Source organism: Arachis ipaensis, chromosome B10 (assembly GCF_000816755.2).
Source record: "Arachis ipaensis cultivar K30076 chromosome B10, Araip1.1, whole genome shotgun sequence".
NCBI lineage: Eukaryota > Viridiplantae > Streptophyta > Magnoliopsida > Fabales > Fabaceae > Arachis > Arachis ipaensis.
This window is the reverse complement of record NC_029794.2, coordinates 96,911,751-96,932,596: the sequence shown is the minus strand read 5'-3', so window position 1 is coordinate 96,932,596 and position 20,846 is coordinate 96,911,751. Positions and strand designations below refer to the sequence as shown.

General features: G+C 34.2%; 1 protein-coding gene across 2 annotated transcripts; it reads right to left on the bottom strand.

Annotated features, from left to right (window-relative positions):
* On the bottom strand, nt 8,076-20,472 carry LOC107621610. 2 transcript variants are annotated; one of them, XM_021113695.1, is made up of 2 exons: nt 19,749-20,472; nt 8,076-8,326 (listed from the first exon to the last, which is right to left on the bottom strand). In XM_021113695.1, the coding sequence occupies exons 1-2, from the start codon at nt 20,046-20,048 to the stop codon at nt 8,309-8,311; spliced, it is 318 nt and encodes a 105-aa protein (XP_020969354.1). In that variant the 5' UTR covers nt 20,049-20,472; the 3' UTR covers nt 8,076-8,308. The 2 variants fall into 2 exon arrangements, with proteins under 2 accessions (XP_020969354.1, XP_016179132.1); XM_016323646.2 differs by having other exon boundaries at nt 19,677-20,471.

The window sequence follows — 20,846 nt, the reverse complement described above, 5'->3', positions numbered from 1 at the left end:
ATATATTTTTTAAAAGAATTAATTTACTTAGGTCTAATTTGGATAAATAGTTTAATTAAAGTTTTTTTTGACAAAATAGTTTAAATAATAAATGACTATATTAAAAGTAACTTATATAATACTGTTGATATATCTGAAAATAATTATTTATCATAGATACTAGATGTTAAAATCCATCTTGATTCAATGGATCTTGGAGATACCATTAAGGCTGAAAATAATACATCCCAGAAGGATATAGCCAAAGCCATAATTTTCCTTCGTCGTCATCTTGACGTATGATTGAAAAATGAATATCCCACATTAAAATATCCTACAGAGCTGTGGAAAGACCTTGAAGAAAGGTATAATCATCAAAAGACGGTGATACTTCCTCAAGCCCGATATGTTAGAGAAAACTTTCTCGATCTTTCATGTCTCGAATGTGCTCCTGCAGCAGCAGTATCGAGAAAAAGAAATTAAAAATATTCTGAGTTAATTTCTTGTCTTCTTGTTGCTAAACGCAACAATGAGCTACTTTTGAGAAATTATGAAGCGCACCCTGCTGGCGCTGCCCCATTTTCTTAAACAAATGCGGCAAATTATAACCCAGAAGAGGTAAATGGCAAGATTTTGATAACAAGAAAAATTATGTAAGGAAAAGAAATTATGTTCATAAGAAAGGATCTCACCAGAAGTGGGATAAAGAAAGAAACACTGGACAAAGTAAATCAATTGAGGATAAATGCTTCCGTTGTGGTGGAAAGGGCCATTGGTCACGTACATGTCGTATCCCAAGGCACCTTGTTGATCTTTATTAAGCATCCTTGAAAAAGGATGACAAAGAAAAGGAAACAAATTTTGTTTTAAATTATGAAAATTCCACCACTCATTATGATGTATCTAATTTCTTTGAGGATCTTGAAGGAAATATTGGCCATTTGATCAATGATGGAATAGTTTAATATGTGTGTTTGTTAAGTATTCATGTGAATAATTTTTACTGTGCATATACTTTTGCTCATTTTATTATTATTATTATTATTATTATTATTATTATTATTATTATTATTATTATTATTATTATTTGTTTTTGAAGAAAAATGGCAAGGACATATTGTGAAGATATTTGCCTTGCAGATAGTGCAAGTTCACACACTATTCTTAAAAGTAATATATATTTTACCCATCTTATGTCAAAAGAAAAGTATGTTAATACTATTATTGACTCGGGCAATGTGATAGAAGGCTCCAGAAGAGCTATAATTTTGTTTCCTGAAGGAACAAAATTTGTAATAAATAATGCACTATTATCTACCAAGTCTCTGAGGAACTTGTTGAGTTTCAAAGATATTCGCCGAAATGGATATCATATTGAAACAATGAATGAGGGAAATCATGAGTATTTATGTATCACAACTCATGATTTAAATAAAAAGGTTATATTAGAAAAGTTACCCTCAGTTTCATCTGGGTTGTATTATACCAAAATTAGTGCAATTGAATCACATGCCATTGTAAACCAGAAATTTACTAGCCCAAATGAATTCATAACTTGGCATGATAGATTGGGTCATCCGGGAACAACCATGATGAGGAGAATTATTGAAAACTCCCATGGACATTCACTAAAGAACCAGAAAATTCTTAAAACTAGTGAATTTTGTTGTGCTGCATGTTCTCAAGGGAAGTTAATTTTAAGGCCATCACCAGTAAAGATTGGATTTGAGTCCCCTGAATTCCTAGAAAGGATTCAAAGTGATATATGTGGACCTATTCATCCACCATGTGGATCTTTTATATATTTTATGGTCTTGATAGACGCATCTTCGAAATGGTCACATGTGTGCTTATTGTCTTCTTGCAACCTGGCGTTTGCGAGATTACTGGCTCAAATCATTCGATTAAAAGCACAATTTCTAGAAAATCCAATCAAAGTAATTTGTCTTGATAATACTGGTGAATTTACTTCCCAAGCTTTTGATGCTTATTGTATGGCTAATGGAATAAGTGTTGAACATCCAATAGCTTATGTTCACACACAAAATTGGTTAGTAGAATCACTTATTAAACGCCTCCAATTGATTGCTAGACCCTTACTTATGAGAACAAATCTCCCAACTTCGGTTTGGGGGCATGCTATTTTACATGTCGCAACACTTATTCGTTTGAGGCCAACGAGTTACCATAAGTTCTCTCCTATGCAATTAGCTTTTGGCCAGCAGCCAAATGTTTCCCATTTAAGAATATTTGGGTGTGCAATATATGTTCCCATTGCACCACCTAATCGCACCAAAATGGGACCCCAAAGAAAATTAGAAATATATGTTGGATATGATTCTCCCTCTATAGTAAGGTATCTTGAGATAAAAACGGGAGATGTATTTAAAGTCCGGTTTGCGGATTGTCATTTCGATGAATCAAAATTTTCAACATTAGGGGGAGAGAATAAGCTTCCTAAAAATAAACTTAATTGGAATGCATCATCGTTGATGCATTTAGATCCTCGTTCAGGGCAATGTGAACTAGAAGTTTAAAAGATTATACATTTGCAAAGAATAGCAAATGAATTGCCTGATGCATTTTTCGATACAAAGAGGATAACCAAATCTTATATACCAGCGAAAAATGCCCCAATTCGAATTGATGTCCCAGTAGGACAAGTAGCCACTGAAGCAAATTCACGCCAGAAGCGTGGCAAGGCAGAAAATGTCCCAATTCGAATTGATGTCCCAATAGGACAAATAGCCACTGAAGCAAATACATGCCAGAAGCGTGGCAAGCCTGTCGGTTCCAAAGATAAAAATCCTCGAAAGAGAAAAGAGGTAAATAATATTCCTGTTGAAAAAGACACAGTAAAGACACCTGCAGTTGTCCAAAATTCTGATATAATTTTAACGCCAAAAGACGTTCAGGTACCTGAAAATTGTGAAAATGACGAGATCTCGATAAATTATGTCTTTACAGGAGAGAAATGGGACCGAAATAAGACAATTGTCAATGAAATATTTGTATATAATGTGGCATTAAATATCATGCATGAAAGTAAGGATCTTGATCCAAGATCAGTCGAAGAATGTCGACAAAGAAATGATTGGCCAAAATGGGAAGAAGCCATGAAGGCTGAATTAGACTCACTTGCAAAATGTGAAGTCTTTGGACCTGTAGTCCATACACCTGAAGATGTAAAATCTGTTGGATACCGATGGGTATTTGTGAGAAAACGAAATGAGAAAAATGAAGTTGTGCGCTATAAAGCCCGACTTATGGCACAAGGTTTTTCACAAAGGCCCGATATAGATTATGAAGAAACGTATTCCCCTGTAGTGGATGCGATAATATTGCGTTATTTGGTCAGTTTATCTGCATATTATAAATTACATATGCATTTAATGGATGTGGTAACAGCCTACTTATACGGCTCATTAGATCGGGATATCTATATGAAAGTCCCTGAATGACTAAAGATATCTAAACCATCCAGTGAATATTCGCAAGGGTTATACTCAGTTAAATTGCAAAGATCTTTATACGGTCTAAAGCAATCTGGACGAATGTGGTATAATCGTCTTACTGAGTATCTGGCCAAAAATAGATTCAAGGATGATGATATATGTCCATGTATTTTCATAAAGAAATCTGCATTTGGATTCATTATAATTGCTGTGTACGTTGATGATTTAAATATCATTGGGACTCCTGAAGAGATTCCAACAATTATAAAAACTCTAAAAATAGAGTTTGAGATGAAAGATTTTGGAAGGACTAAATTTTGTCTCGACCTGCAGATCGAGCATATAAAAAATGGGATCTTTATTCATCAAACAACATACACAGAGAAGATCTTGAAAAGTTTATATGGATAAGTCACATCCCTTAAGTACTCCAATGATCGTAAGATCTTTAGATGTGAAAAAGGATCAATTCCGTCCTAAAGAAGACAATGAAGATATTCTTGGTCCTGAAGTACCATATCTTAGTGCCATTGGAGCACTAATGTATCTTGCTAATAATACACGACCTGATATATCATTTGCTGTGAATTTACTAGCAAGATATAGTTCCTCTCCAACAAGAAGACATTGGAGTGGAATCAAACAAATCTTTCGATATTTTCATGGAACGGTTGATATGGCATTGTTTTATCCATATGGATCCAAGTCACAACTAGTTGGCTATGCAGATGCTGGATACTTGTCTAATCCACATAAAGGGAGATCTCAAACAGGATACCTGTTCACATATGGTGGTACAGCTATATCATGGAGGTCCACGAAACAGACGATTGCTGCAACATCCTCTAATCATGCTGAAATACTAGCGATACATGAAGCTAGTCGCGAGTGTATTTGGCTGAGGAGTGTGATCCAATATATTCTGTCATCATGTGGACTGATTGATCATAAGATAGCTCCAACTGTCCTGTTTGAAGATAATACAACATGCATTGCTCAACTTAAAGGCGGATACATCAAAGGCAATAGAACAAAGCATATTTTTCTCAAATTCTTTTTCACTCATGATCTTCAAAATCAAGGGACAATTGATGTCCAACAGATCCATTCAAGTGACAATCTGACAGATTTATTCACAAAGTCACTCCCAAAATCCTCCTTTGAAAGATTGGTACATGAAATTGGGAAGCGCCGATTTCGAGACATTAAATGATGTCGGCAAGAGGGGGAGACTGTACTCTTTTTTCCTTAGTCAGGTTTTTTTCCCATTGAATTTTTCTTGACAAGGTTTTTAATGAGGCAGTCCCCATCACAAAGGATATTGTACTCTTTTTTCTTTATTAAAGTTTTTTTTCCATTGGGTTTTCTTTAGTAAGGTTTTAATAAGGCAATAATCCTAAATGGTCATCCAATGGGAGTGTTGTGATAAGAATGCTTTATCACATCTTATGTGGATGTCCATTCTCAAGGATGATTGTATTTAATATAGTTTGAAAAAGTAAAACCTTGCACATACATGTATAAATAGGGGCATAGACTGAGGCTTTTTACACAACAATAAGCAATAAAATACTCTCTCTCTCTTTTACGTTGCAATACTTCTTTCTCTCTCTTTATATTTCTTAATTTTGTTACCTCTTCTATATTTATTTATTTAGTTATTTTATAACAATAAAACAAAAAATCATATACTCAAATTACATAAGAGACTAATCATATACTTAAATTTAAAGTTTTTATAACAAAAAAAAAATCAAATTAGTTATTCTAGATTTTTTTAAAAAAAATATTGGCTGCCAGTTAGTATAATACAATTGTGTATTTTATTGTGATATTTGAGGCTAGCAGTAATTGCTCTCTTTGATTTGTAGTCAACAACAAAAAGACAAAAAAAAAATAAATAAAAAAAGAAAATGGAAGGAGTAACTAAAAATATGGTGGAGCGATTTACGAGGGAGATAAAAAGGAATTGAGCCTTAACGGCTGTAAGTCTCAAATTTTATTATCTCCCTCACAAATCTATACTTCTAGTGGTTCGGTTGCTCCCTCTATTTTTATGTTTTTTACTATTTTTTTTATCTTCTTACTATTGTCTACAAATCGTGAAGAGTGTTTTTTACTAACTTCTAATATTACAATAAAATACATAACTACATCATAATCACGCATTACACCAAATATCTTTCAATATTTAAAAAGATTAACCGTCGTTCTATGTATCATTTTATTTTAGTGATTTATATTCTTATAATTATTATATAAAAAATCATCAAATCATATTCACAACACACCTAATTTTTCATAGTTTCAAGATACAATATCAAAGCAAATTGAAAAAATAAAATGTCAAATTTATTGGCTGCATGGCTTTTCTTTAGGCTATTAATCTATATGTAACAATCATTTTTCAAGTGCTTTTCAAGCAAAATACTATTTGTGAATCATTTTTCATAGGTCCCAATTAAAAATACGTTTGACAAAATTTAAAATATCTACTCTAATAAAGTATAATTTATGAGCAAGACTAATAACAAATAATTTAAAAAGTTAGATAAAGTACTAAATTGATCTCTTATGTTTGGACATAATTCTATTTTATTTGGTCCTTAAGGTTTAAAATATCTTATTTAAATCCAAAAAAAATTTCATTTAGCTTCAATGCAGTCCCACCGTGAGGTTAAAATTAAATAATTAACGAAATATTTTACATAACAGTAATACAAGAACAAAATCGATAATCTGAAGAACAAGTACAAGCTCCAGAGGCACAAAATCAACTGTGGATGTATCAATATATTTATTTATTTATCATTCTTCTTATAATTTAAATGAAATATTTTTTATAAAACTAAGGAGAATGATAAATAAATGTATTGATACATTCACAGTTGATTTTGTACTTTTAGAGCTTGTACTTGTTCTCCAAATTATCGATCTTATTCTTGTACTGCTGTCATATAGGAGTATTTCGTTAATTATTTAACTTTAATCTCACGGTAGGATTATATTGAAGCTAAATAAAACTTTTTTAAATTTAGATAGGATACTTTAAATTTTAAAGACCAAAACAAAATTACGCCAAATAATAAGAGATCAATTTAATACTTAATATTGGAAGTTTAAGTTGTGTTCAATAATTTTTATCATTCTAACATGCTGCAGCATAACTGTTTAGATAACTCTCTAGGTTAGGTTCTATCATTCAAAAATAAATTGTTCAACCAAACATAAATTCAAATGCGAATGGAAATCTAAAACTCATATAGAAAAAATAACAGACGTACTTTGAGACAAAAATATAATCTTCCATCATTTTTATAAAAAAGGGTGTTTCTCATGATCTTGTGACAAAAATGTAATTTTTTATCATTTTTATAAAGGACAATGTCAATGACGTACTTTGAGATATTTGATTAAATTAATTGGTCATTTACCACTTCATTGAGAAAAAAGTATAATGACTTATTAAAATTCTTCATACACATAATTGCGATTCTGCTCTCCAAAAGAGTATAGAATCATGTTTGAAGTCTACACTCCATTAATTTGGCTATCCCTGAAAAAGAAAATAAATAAAATAAAATCAGTGGCAAAATCCACACTTGCAAAACTTAATAGATATATCACATTTATAGGATATGATGAAATATACCAAGTTAGGTCAACAACAAAAATAGGTAAAAAATAAAAGAAAAAGTGGATGTTGATCTAATTTAATTTGACCCGCACGAGCACATTTGATTTATACTTTTACAATGAGTAAATTAAAACTTATTTACACAATTACAGAAACTGATTTTGAATTCACATTTATAGAATTTTTTGCTATGGACGCTTCTAGTATGAGATGACTAATATGGGAAACTATAAAATAAAAAGAATAATAATTAAAAAATATGCAGCTTATTTCCTGAAAATTTTCATCAAGTGGATACCTAAAGAATGAAAAGCATAAGTATCTGATCATATTGAAATTACCAAGACAGTAAAATAGTCCAATAATCTCTGGTTTAATATTCACACAAACAGATTTTTGGGAGAAAAGATATACAACATATTGGTTACGAAGAACATAAAAGCATTAACTTGGTAATGGCTACAAAAGAATATTGAAGTGAACATCAATAAAATTGATTTGCAATCGGTGCTAATTATTGATGCGAATAAGATAGAACTTGTACCTGTAATGTATCAAGAGATTGGACAATTTTTGAACATGGATTCTCATTTTCTTGAGTATTTTATGACAGTGTAATTAAGTGTGACAAATTGTCATTCATTCTTTTTCTTAGTGTTTGTTAATACAAATTTCTAATAATAGAAACCAAAGAATTAAATAACTCTAATATGTGCAACTACAATAACAATAACTGAATTCAAAGATCATTAGCTTGTGATTACAAAAATTGTAACATCCTACCACATATATGAACTTTACGCCTAAGATGAAAATTAAAGGTGGCGAGACGCTATGACCTCTAAAAATAAAATACATACATATATAATAATGATAATATAGCTAAGAGCCTTGAAAGAAAATAGTACGATCAAAACAAATTGAAGATGCAACGCTCACGAAAAACGATAAGATAAAAAGCTTATACAAAAAATCATAAATATGTGTGTGTAGACTCGACCTGCGAAGCCATAGTCGACTAGAATATGTGTGCGCATGCGCGCGTGTACAAAAACAGTCCTCAAAACATAAACAACATAAAAGTTCTATTTCTCCAAAATAATCCTCTAAGAGGGATATACAACATAAAGTATAAAAGTGGAGAACAAACTATATAAACTAAAAAACAAAATAATAAGTCCCAAAAGATAAGTCTTCACTTTCAAGAAAGCAAATCCAGCACGCTCAGTGAGACGCATCAATGCACGTCTTGCATCTGAAAGGCTCCGTTTGGTTTATGTATGCATTGGGACATAGACATTAAGACGTAGACACTTGAGACATAGACATAAAATATTTGTGTTTGTGTATAGTGTTTGAAAATAATAGACATGGCACTAGTGTAGTGTCTAATATTATGTTTGGTTGCAAAACACAAGAACACTACATAACTAAAAATTACTATTTTGTCCTCATAAATTAAATTAAAAAACAATTAATATTAAAAGTAAAAAAAAGGTGAGATAAAAACCCTTATTCTTCACCATTTATCGTCAGTCATCCCTACTCCCAAAACACTTCCTTCTTCTTAGTTGCTCTCCTCCTTCGTGGATGTCTTCACCTTGCACGCTGGCCGCATCTACCCTAAACCCTCTCCTCCATCTATGTATCCAGTGCTTGTTTTTTCGTGTGGCTCTGTCCCTTATTTTGTTTGTCGCGAATTCCTCTTCTCCACTGTGTATACGTTCAGTTTTCATGGAGGCCAGGTATAATGTTCTTCTTTCCATCAATTTCTCGCTCTTTCAAGATTTAATTGAGAATCATTGGAGAAAAGTTGCTGCTTAATTTTTTTGGTTATACTGAAAAAATCAAGAATTGGTGACATTGAATGAGTGTTAATTCTTAGATTGCTAAACATATATGTAAATTGGATAACATTTGAAGCCTTTAAGTCCTTGATCCCAGTGTTTTTTTAAATAGGTATTGCTTTGACACTTCAAATTTTGTATCTTTTTAATTGAAAATTATATGGGCGTTATGATCTCCTCTCTTTCTTTAGTATTTTATTTAATTTATTATTTTATTTTTTCCATTAGTGAATATAGTAGTAAAATGAAATTTATTTTGGCATACAAAATCTTTATAGACTATGTTAATGTTAGTTGTAGCTATTGTGGCAGCACTTGATGTTGATGCTCACCAATCTCTTACTCAACTTACTAATTGTTCATTTCTCCGTAGCTTCCATTTTAGGTTTGATGAAATGCTGTAGTCAATCTTTTTCTAGCATGTGAGCTGGCTATAAGCATATTTTATAATTACTATCCTATGTATGTTAATGAGTGCCTTTTATACATCATCAATGTCGTCGTACTTTTTAAATTTCAGTTGAGTTTCTTATGTTATTGTATCAAAGAATTGAATTCTAGAACTCCAATTGAATTCTAATACTCCAGTTGAGTTCTCATATTTTAAATACATTGTTCAATTTACATATAGGAAAAGAATCAAACTTTAGTTGAATAATTAGAGTTGACCTCTATTTGGTGGCTTGGAAGAAGCAAACAATAAGGAGCAAAGTTGGAAGAACCAAATAATAAAGCTACAAGTTGTGAGAAAAAAGTGCTAGTAGTTGTTGATGGCTCTTGGGATGACATAGACTTTTTTCTTGTATTTCTGTTGTTATGTTAGTTGGCAATATATTTATACAATGAAGCATGACATCTAATAATATTTGATGTACTCCACATTATTATACAATGTATTTGGTTTATTGTTTTCTTTTAGCTAACAGTATTTGGTGTACTCCACATTTAATTTATATTGGTTTACCCAAATATAATAAAGTGCAGAATTTTAAAACCAAAGCTATTACAATCAGCATGCATGAGCCCTAAGACTTGTAAATTTTTTTGTTTATCTTTCATAATTGTAAAAATACACATTATTAAAATTTAAGATGATAAATATGTAAATCAACAAAGAGAATGCAGACTAAATAACTTTAAAGATAAAATTACATAATACATTCAAAAATCGATACAGAATTACACAATTTGATTCCAATAATGCATAATTGCACAATATGAAGTGTAACTTTGTATAATATAATTAATAAACACTAGAGACATAACTTAGGTGCCTAAACTAAAAAATCAACACATAGAATTGCAGATTACAACTAAAAGTCAGTTCATGCATAGATTAGGTGCATATATAGCTATTACACTTTAATAATATAACAATTACTTAAACCCTTATAGATAATAGCAAAGTACCCATAGTATGTTTAGCAAATAGACCATAACAAACTAACAACTAATTAAACCAACTACACTCAGAATTGCTAAAAGTTATCCATTATATCTCGTACAAATGCCGCATTTTCCTCGTCCAAACTCCAAAAGGTTGCCTTCAATTCTGGATTTTGCACAAATTTCTTTGCAACTTGCAATATCTCCATTGTGTCAAAGCCAAGACTCTTCAATGTTCGGCCCAGATTCACTTGGTCATTTACCCCACTCATTGCATTTGCTAGTACTTGCACATGCTTTCCTTGATCTTCTACTGCAGATTTAAAAGTTTCAGTCAAGTTTGATAGGATTGCAGCATCATTGGTTTTTTTAGTTGCAGATTGCCGTCCTTGATTTTTCTCACTTGATGAAGCAAAAGAGGTCGAAAAGGTGCTGGGTAATTCACTCTCAGCAGCAGCTAAATCCTCCATGTCAACATCCTCGCTACCTAATCCCAAGCCACCAGTTGTGGCCGCAGCAAATGTAGACCCCGGAGTTACATCTTCTTCAGCATCTTTTTCACTACATGCTTCAACACCAGTAGCCCTATCCTTACCAAAAATATTGCCAAGACGTTCAAACAAGAGAAATGGCTTGCCGGGAGTGTAGAGTGTGACATTGCGACCCTAAACCATAAAACAAAGTCGACATTAATAAATATAGCAAAATTGAAATTCACATGAAAGTTAAAAATGAAAATAATACCTTTCCCCAAACTTCCAATACTTGCTTGCTATCTACTTCAACACACATCTTTTCCGAATTCCATCCAAAGTCGCTACAACCCAACATCTCAGTCACATACATATATTTTTCTTTTAACTGCTTGTGTTTATGTCTGATGTGCTTCACAGTGAGACCACATCCAAGAAACTTCTCATTCATCTTATCTGCAAGCTTTTGAAATGCTCCCAGTTTAAATTGACCGGCATCCGCCATCTTGCCTTCAACAACCAATTCCTCCATAAAGACCACAAATTGTTTAGTTTCTTGTTCAGTCCACTGACGTGGTATGGAAGCCATTGATGTTGGATAATATAGTTGCACAATAATAAAAAAAGAGGAATTACTATAACAGCAACAACACAATAAATATCAAGCCACTAGCAAAATTTTAGTATAACAATAGTTACTAGCATATTAGTAACAGAGGAACACTACAATAAATTAACAATTGCAATAGAATTTAAATAATTACTAGTAGAATATCAACATAATTCACCAATTTCAATAAAATTAGAAACAATCAAATCGTACAATAATAAAACCAAATGTATCTTTAATTAGAATACAACTAGTTAACCCGAGTATGCAAATACATTATGCCTAAAAAAAATTCAAATAATTTCTAGTACAACAATTTATAGTCTACGACAATTGCAGATATAATAAAATTAGGAAAAATTTGAAACTCTACGTGTCATGTTCTCCTCTCCATATTTTTCACATTCCAGTTGCTAAGTCCTCACGCCATTGAGTCCACTCATGGCTACTTTCCACAACATCAATTATGTCGGCTTCATCAACAATTGTGTCATCTCCTACGGGTATATGCTCTGGTAAAAGAGTTGCATCTTTCTCGGGATCAACATCCATATTCATCTGAATAAAATTTTCTAACAAACAACATGCAATAATAATGTGACTTTGAATTCTAATTGGATAGAATGAGGGGATTTGTAGAATTGCCCATCTCTTCTTAAGTAACCCAAAGCGCCGCTCAATCACATTCCTAGCTAAAGAGTGCTTCTTATTAAATAACTCTACACGATTTTGTGGTGCACGGTGACCTTGAGCCCACTCATTCACATGATACCTAACATTTCTATAAGGAGATAAAAATCCTCTACCATTGGTATAGCCAGCGTCCACTAAATAATAAGACCCTAAAATTGAAGGATGAAAAAATTATAAGGGGTATATCGTAATTCTTTAATAGATAGCTAATGCACTTATCAAAAGATTAATTTAAACATACCAACAGGTATTTTTAGGCCATTACATTGAGTAATTGCATCTCTAAGTACCCTTGAATCAGATGCCGATCCTTCCCAACCGCTAAGGACATAGACGAAATTCATGTTCCGATTACAAACTCCTAAGACATTGGTGGATATTCTAGATTTCCTTGTCCGATACCTAGATTTATCACCCTTGGGACTGTGACATCTATGTAAGTGCCATCTAATACTCCTAGACAACCCTATCAAATGGACAAAATAAAATAGTTATTACATACAAGTAAACTTGACCAATAAAAATTTAAACTTTATGCAACACCTTACCTTAAACCATTTTCATCTGGGATCTATAGGTACAGGGTCTGTCTTTACAAATAACACACTTTGGACACGCAAAATCGAACCTAATACCTTATGAAAATACCTACTAATAGTTTCACCAGACCTATAAAACCTAACTTGTACACTGCGATTTTTGGTATGATGAGCTAATATGATCAAAAAAGTTGCTACTTGCTCGCCTATGCCAACATGACCATCTTCGTCTAACCCACCTTGAACTTGTAGCAATTCACACAAATTTTCAAATGCATTCAAACTCATTCTTAACTCCCATATGCAATTTCTATCTCCGCCTGCCCCAATGATGTTATCTAATGCATCTCGCCTTAATGGAAATGTGTTCACTCTTCGTCCAATTGAAGAATGACCCCACCTTCTATTTCTAATATACATATATAAAGTAACTAAAAAAAATAACATCAATGTGTCAAATTGTTGCATTCTCATGATCCAGTAATATCCAACACATAGCTTAATTTGTTCAGAACGATCCATCATCACTTCCTAACAAACAATAAAAAGTAAATGCACAAAAATAAAATAAATTCTAATATCCAGTATGACAACACTAAAAATAAGTTTTTCTTTATCATTTTAATTAAACTTCAAATAGAGATAAGAAAACACTCATTACATAATCACATACTCATATTATCAAGCTAATAGTTTTTGATACATAAATGGAGAACTCTTAATTTAGTTATCATCACTTATAATCTATTTTATTGACCAAAACAGAGAAAACAAGATAACCCAACATAATACTCCAACCAAACCCCATTAAAAATATAATCATTTCAGATATTTAAAACTATAAATTTGCATACCCAGAACAGGGAGAACAGAAGAGTACCTAACACATATGTGCTCAAAAAGAAAAAAAATATCCAATATAGCAGCATACAAATACAACATACAAATAAACAAAAATATTATAATTATGTCAAACCTTGAGTTGAGTTTTCTAGCACAGATGAAGGACAAAAATTATGATAAAACAATAAAAAACTTCAGAAAAATGGTAGCACACAAAGTGAAGAAGATACAAAGCTGCAGAAAGCCAGAAACAGAGGAGAAGAGATTAGAATTAGTTAAAGTTTGTGAAAAGGAGAAGGAGATTGTCTTAGAATAATAAAAAGCTTCACAAAATCAACCAACACATACCCACAATGAAGAACACACGAAGCTTCAGAAAATAGAAGACAAGAGCTCAGAATTGATTAGGGTCTGTATATAGAGAAGGAGAAATTTGGAATTTCAAAAAATCAATGAGGATAAAATTGTCCAAAAAAGGTTTTAGATCCGTATCCATGGCTTCAATTCCGTGTCTTACCATTTGGAAGAGACACAAAATACACGTATTCCATGTACTCTTGTGTGTAACCGTGTCTCTCACTTTTTTGTGTCTCATACAACAAACACTGGATGTGTGTCACCGTGTCTATGTCTTTGATGGACATGGACAATAACCAAACGGGTCGAAAAGTAACATGTATGGAATGAGAATCGAAGGTTCTCAGTACGGTAAAGGTGTTCACATAGATAATATATAAGATCTCGGGAAAACCAGAGGCATTCCTAAAACTTCGACATTCAGATTAATCTTAAAACTTATTCTAAACCAGAAATATCAGTAATATTTCTAATGAGATTCTAATTCTAATCTAACTCTTCACATCAATCTCCTTCAAACCTCCAAATCACTGGGTGGAACAACCCTCATAACACCTCCACCATATGAAGGGCCTCTCAAGGTCAAATACATACAAAGCATACAAGTAATATATAATCAACAAAATAGAAACAATATTTAGGTCATATAGTGACTAGCGGATAAATGTCGGTCAAGAATTATCAAAAGGGTTTTTTCAAATCAACGTTGTAAGTATAGTCTTAACCGACGAGATTTTCGCTAGTCAAAGTTAAAATGTGTGTCACAAATAAAATCAAATATAGGGAGTAGAATCCCGAGTCGTTTTCCTTGGAGTTAACACAAGACGCAATTTATTGGTTAGGATTTCCTGGAGATTTTTAAAGTTGAAAACAAGAAAAATAAATAACTAGAAATTAGAGCAATAAATAACTAGCAAGAGTTGTGAAATAATCAAGATAAAAGGTCTTGGTTAGGGGTGAGAATCGAAATTTCTATCCTTATTATCTTTCTCCAAGTGTGATGGTAAAAGCTCATTGCTCTCACTTAATTATCCTCTAACGATTGAAGAAAAGTCAAGTAAAACGATTAACTTTAGCTCACAAGTCCTAATCACTTTGTAGAGAAGAACTAGAGTTGATGAGGTTCAAACTAATTAGCAACCTTCAATTACCAATCAACACTTGAATAAAACAATTCAAGTGGCTCTAATTACTCAATCCCAAACCAAGCAAGGAAATCTACTCCATTATCATGGATGACATTTTCTCAAACACTTGGTGAGCAAAGATAAAAGACATAATAAAAATTAGGAAAATAACTCAATTCAAATTACTTGGGTGGTGCTAGCTCCGAAATTTGTGGGGGCCAAGAAAATCAAGGACTTAAGACCAATTAGTCTGGTTGGCTGTGTCTATAAGGCGATATCTAAAGTGCTGGTAAGAAGAATGCGATCGGTGATGCCACATCTAGTGGGGGAGACTCAGTCTGCATTTGTAAAGGGTCGCAAAATACATGATGGTGTCCTCATTGCTTGTGAGACGGTCCAATGGCTTAAGATGCGAAAGAAGCAAGTGGCAATTGTTAAACTGGACTTTCAGAAAGCTTATGACAGAGTGAGATGGAGCTTTGTGGATATAGTGCTACAGAAGATGGGTTTTGGTTTTAGATGGAGGACCTGGGTGAATGAATGTGTGACTACAGCATCTATGTCAGTGTTGATCAATGGGTCACCGACCAAGCCATTCAAGATGGAGAGGGGCGTCAGGCAAGGCGATCCGCTCTCTCCCTTCCTGTTTGTTCTTGTTGTTAACGTTCTGCACAGGATGGTGGGGGAGGCGGTTAGAAATGGCAGAATTTCTCCACTACTGGTGGGTAGGGACAATATAGAATTGTCGCATCTCCAATTTGCAGACGACACAATCTTATTTTGTCCCCAGGAAATGGAGACGCTAGTGAATTATAAGAGGCTCCTACGATGTTTTGAGTTAATGTCTGGACTGAGTATCAACTTTGAAAAGTCGAGCCTAATTTCAGTCAATTGTGACAAGGAATGGGTGACGAGTATGTGTGGTCTGTTGGGATGTGCCGAAGCGGTATTACCTGTCAGGTATTTAAGAATTTCTCTTGGCGCCAATCCTCGGTTGGTGAAGACTTGGAAACCGATCATAGACAAGGTGGAAGACAAGCTGAGCATATGGAAAGCTAGATCTCTCAACAAAACGGGTAAGTTGGTCCTGATAAAATCTGTTCTCAATAGCCTACTGGTTTACTACTTAAGCTTGTATAAGATGCCAAAGGGGGTTGCAGAAAAGATCATTGGACTTCAAAGAAGGTTTTTGTGGAGTAAAGAAGATGGGAATAACGGGATACCACTGGTGAAATGGGAGGTAGTACAAGCTCCAAAAAAGCTAGGTGGCTTGGGGGTGGGAGATGCTCTAATTAGGAATGTGTCGCTTTTGTTCAAGTGGTGGTGGCACTTTTCAAAGGAGGACTGTCCGCTTTGGAAGAAGGTTGTTTGCTCTTGTAATCACTTGGACCCTACTGTAATGTTATCAAGCCAACCTTTGCCATCAAGAGGGAGCCGTGGAAAGATATCTGCCAGCTCAATATCAAGGAGCAACAGGCAAGAGATATGATGATCAGGGGTCTGTCAATGGAGGTGAGAAATGGCAGAAACATTCGTTTTTGGGAGGATGCTTGGTTACAAGGTGGCTCTTTGAAAGATTGTTTTCCGAGACTCTTCTCTGTTTCAAATCAACAAGGATCCGTAATAGGGGACTGTGGGTTTTGGGATGGGCTAGAGTGGGTATGGGACTTCCAATGGAGGAGACAACTCTTCCAATGGGAGTTAGAGTTGCTCAACCAACTTCACGACCGGTTACGGGTTGTCAGGTTATCGGTGGATAGAGAGGATTCAGTTGTATGGAAATTTGATAAAAATTGTGTTTTTTCTACTAACTCCTTTGTGCAGGTACTACAGAAAGAGACTCTCTCAGCCGACATCACGAGCTACAGCTTCACAATCTCCATTTGAAGAGGCTTGGTTCCTCCAAGAGTTGAGCTATTTGTATAGTTTGTGCTAGTAGGCAGGCAACACGAAGAAGAGGCTGAGTAGACTTGGCATTATTAATCATCATGACAATATTTGTGTGTTGTGTAAAAAGGACATAGAATTTGTACATCATTTATTTTTTGCTTGTGAGTTTACGTGGCAGGTGTGGTGTGCTTGGCTGACGTTTTCTGATAGAACATGGGTCACCCCGGGAACAGTTAAAGAGTTCTTTGAGAGTTGGACTGGATTAACAGGTGGTAAGACTGAGCAAAAGAAATGGCTGATAGGATTCTGTGCGGTTATTTGGAACATCTGGTTGGAGCGAAATAGTAGAGTCTTCCAGAGAGTTGAGACAAGTGTTAAAGGAGTAAAGATTCTGTCCTTCTTGAGTTACAAGGATTGGTGTGGAGTTGATCCGTTTGGTTGTTGATGGCAATGCCGGAGATGACTACGGATTACAACTTGTTATTTATATTTATGTTTTGTTTTTGTTATCCTTCATTCTGCTCCACTTTTTGTGTTGAGCTAACTGTGTTAAAAAAAAAAAAAACAAAATAAGAAATAACAATAAATATGGAAATAACTCAATGCAGTAACAAAATTCAATAGTAACAAGATCCAAACATGTATTCAAGTAACAAAATGGAAAATAGTGCTAAAGGAATTAAAGAAGAAAACTATAAGGAGAATGACTAGAAAATGAAGGTAACCACAGTTTCTCTCAAGATCCAATTGAAAAGTAAACTAAGAAAATCAAAAATTCTAAAGAGAAGTAGGAGTTTCTCTCACTAGAATTCAAAAACTAATTGTAAAACTAAAACTGAAGTGAAGTCTCTTGTCTCAACTTCATCCCTGCCTCTAGTTTGCATTTTTGGGCTTGAAACTGGGCTAAAATCAGCCCAGAAATCGCCCCCAGCATATTCCTTTAATTGCAGCCCGTGACGCTCGTCACGCGTACGCGTCGGTGGGCTCTGCACAAGGTCACACGTACGCATTAGTCACGCGTACGTGTCAGTGGACGACGCTCCTGTCACGCGTACGCATCAGTCACGCGTACGCGTCGCTTGGAAGATTGCTTGATCACGCGTACGCTTCAACCATGCTCACGCGTCGCTTTTATCTTCTCAAATCTTCAAATTCTTGTGTTCCTTCCACTTTAGCATGCTTCCTCTTCATCCTCTATGCCATTCCTGATGTCATTCCTACTCTATAAATCCTGTAATCACTTAACGCACATATCACGACATCGAATGATAATAACAGAGGATTAAAAATTTGTAATTTTAAAGCCTAGGAAGCATGCTTTCAATCATAGCACAAAATTCGGAAGGAAATTTAAAAACATGCAAATTATATGGATAAGTGTGCGTAAAGTTGATAGAATCCACTCGATTTGATCCAAAATAAGTCATAAAATAGTGGTTCATATGTAGCATATAGACATATATAAACAATTAAGCAAACCAAAGTATGCATACTCAAACAAACCATACAAATGCACATGATGTATGTCTGTCCTATGACCGATGATATCATCTGTCGGTTATCCAGCCAAACCCGATATGTCCGGTAGCAAACTTTGGACAGTCCTAGCAGCGCGAAACTCAAAGCATATGCATATATATAAATAATCAGTCATCTATCGCGCGGATGGGTCAAAGAAATCTCAAATCTCAACCTGGAACCAGTGGGATGAGTCATTGCGTTTGCCTAAGGAGACTAAGATCAATAATGAATACCATCCTGGAGCAAGACGGACGACCACTGTATTTACCCAAGAAGCTCACAGTCATCTCAACCTGGAGCCCGCCAAATGGGGAAGATCAAAACAAAAGGCACTGGAATGGATAAAAAGAAGGTGCTAAAAAAATTAGAAGATTGGAAAGAGAACTTGTTGAATTAGGTAAGTAAGAAAATTTTTATCAAAATAATAGTATAGATTATCCCATTATATGTGTTGAATATTATAAAATTTTTGAAAAATTTTTGTAAAATGTTAGAAGCCAGAATTGTCAAATTTTGGTGGGTTAGCCCAAAAAAAGATAAAGACATTCATTAAAAAAAATTAGAATAAAGTTACTTAGAGTAAGCATAATTGAGGATTAGAGTTCAAAAATTTAGAATGCCAAAATTTAGCGCATCTAGCGAAACAAGCCTGCCGAATGATAAATAACTTCAAAACCATTTGGATAAAGATTTTAAAGACAATATATTTGTCGGAGAATAGCTTTTGGGAGGCCAAAGAAAGCCAATGAATTAGGTTAACTTTGGGCCCAACACCCTTCGTTCATATATTAATTTACAGCAAGCACCATCCTATAGTAATGGGGACAACTCACTGAGCGCTTCCCTCCATATTTTGGCCTTTATATGTTTGGAAGGGAACAAAATTGGAATAAAATATGCTCTAGAAGCTTAGATAACTTTGTAAATGATTCTTATTATCTTTTATTTTTAATAAGAGCAACTATTATATTATGCTATTAATTATTAACCAATGAGAATTACCAATAATTTTAATAAAAAATAAAATGTTGTTACGAGTCCCAAAGAAGGAAGGATCAATATTTGTGAATTCAATACAAACAACGAGGCACAAAATGCACAGAAACGCTGGAAGAACTCTAATGTAATTCAACTAGATTAAAAGGTTACTATATATATTCCTTCTTTTGCCGTCAGGGAAGAAGCAAAGAAAACAAACCCAACTGAGAAGAGGAAGAATAAGGAAAGCGCATGTACAAATCTAATGAAACCCTCGAAAACAAAGCTCAAACACACAGAGGGTTTGTATTGTATATCAGTTAGAAAAGGCTAAAGAATACCGAGAAAGCCAACACAATGAGCCACACGATATGCACAAGAAGAAGAGCTTGACCAGATAGAGGAGTCGATACCCCATTCCCAACTTCACAGAACCCCATTTTCGCAACCTTAGCGCCGGCGCACTCCGCCTCCGCACACCCACACCAGTACGTCACGCCGTCCACGCCGCAAACCGGGTCCGTACGGAAGCATTTCACGGGGCACGATGATGATGCTGCGTTGGGGCACACGTTCTGCCGTTCGCTGGCGTCATCCGAAGATAACCGGAGATATGGCGTGGAGGATTTTCCGTCGGCTAAGACCATTGTGACGAGGCAGAGGAGGGCAAGAACAGTGATCATTGCAACTGGAGAAAGAATCTTTGTGGCCATGGCTTCTGGGGGAAGGAAAAAAACAAAAGGCGAGCTTGCCGGTGAAGCTCGCCTGCGAATTTGATTAACCCAATGGGGTGGTTTTTCTTTTTCTTGAATTGAGGCTTTTGTATTTTAGGAGGAATAACCGATTACGAGAGAGAAACGGTAAAGAAGGAATCTTTGTGAGAGAAAGGGTAATTGGGTGTTTGCTTGGAAGATGTATTGAGAGGTGAGAATGGCAGTGAGTGAAGAATGCCCTGCGAAAAACGAGAAATGGAGAAATGTTGGAAATTCTGGATTCTAGTTGGGTGGATTACTGAATTCTTGTTGGTACCGTTAAGCTATCTATCATTTTCTTTCTCTGCACTTGCACCTCTCTTTTCTAACGTCTTTTTACATTAGCTTTTATATTGCTTAGCAAGGCACTTTGACTATATTACACGCTATTTCCTATCTGCCAATCCTTCTTTCACATTATTATTTAGAAAAAGAATGAAAATATTAAACAATGTAAACAATAAATATATCGGATATTTATTTTTTTAGTGTACAGATGGTTATTTTAATATTAAAATTTAGAAAGTTAATTTAGAAATGTAATATATTTTTATTTGATTAGTAGTTGTTTATATTGTTCAACAAAGTCATTATCCTCCTAATATTCTCCTATTATTTATTATTTAATATGTACTATATGTTTTTGGTACGTGTACTAAAATAAATTAAAAATTTGCGAGTCGAAACGATGGATCATATAATTAGAGTGGCAGAAAATAATACTCCTAACATTTAAATTAAAATAGATCTGAAAAATAT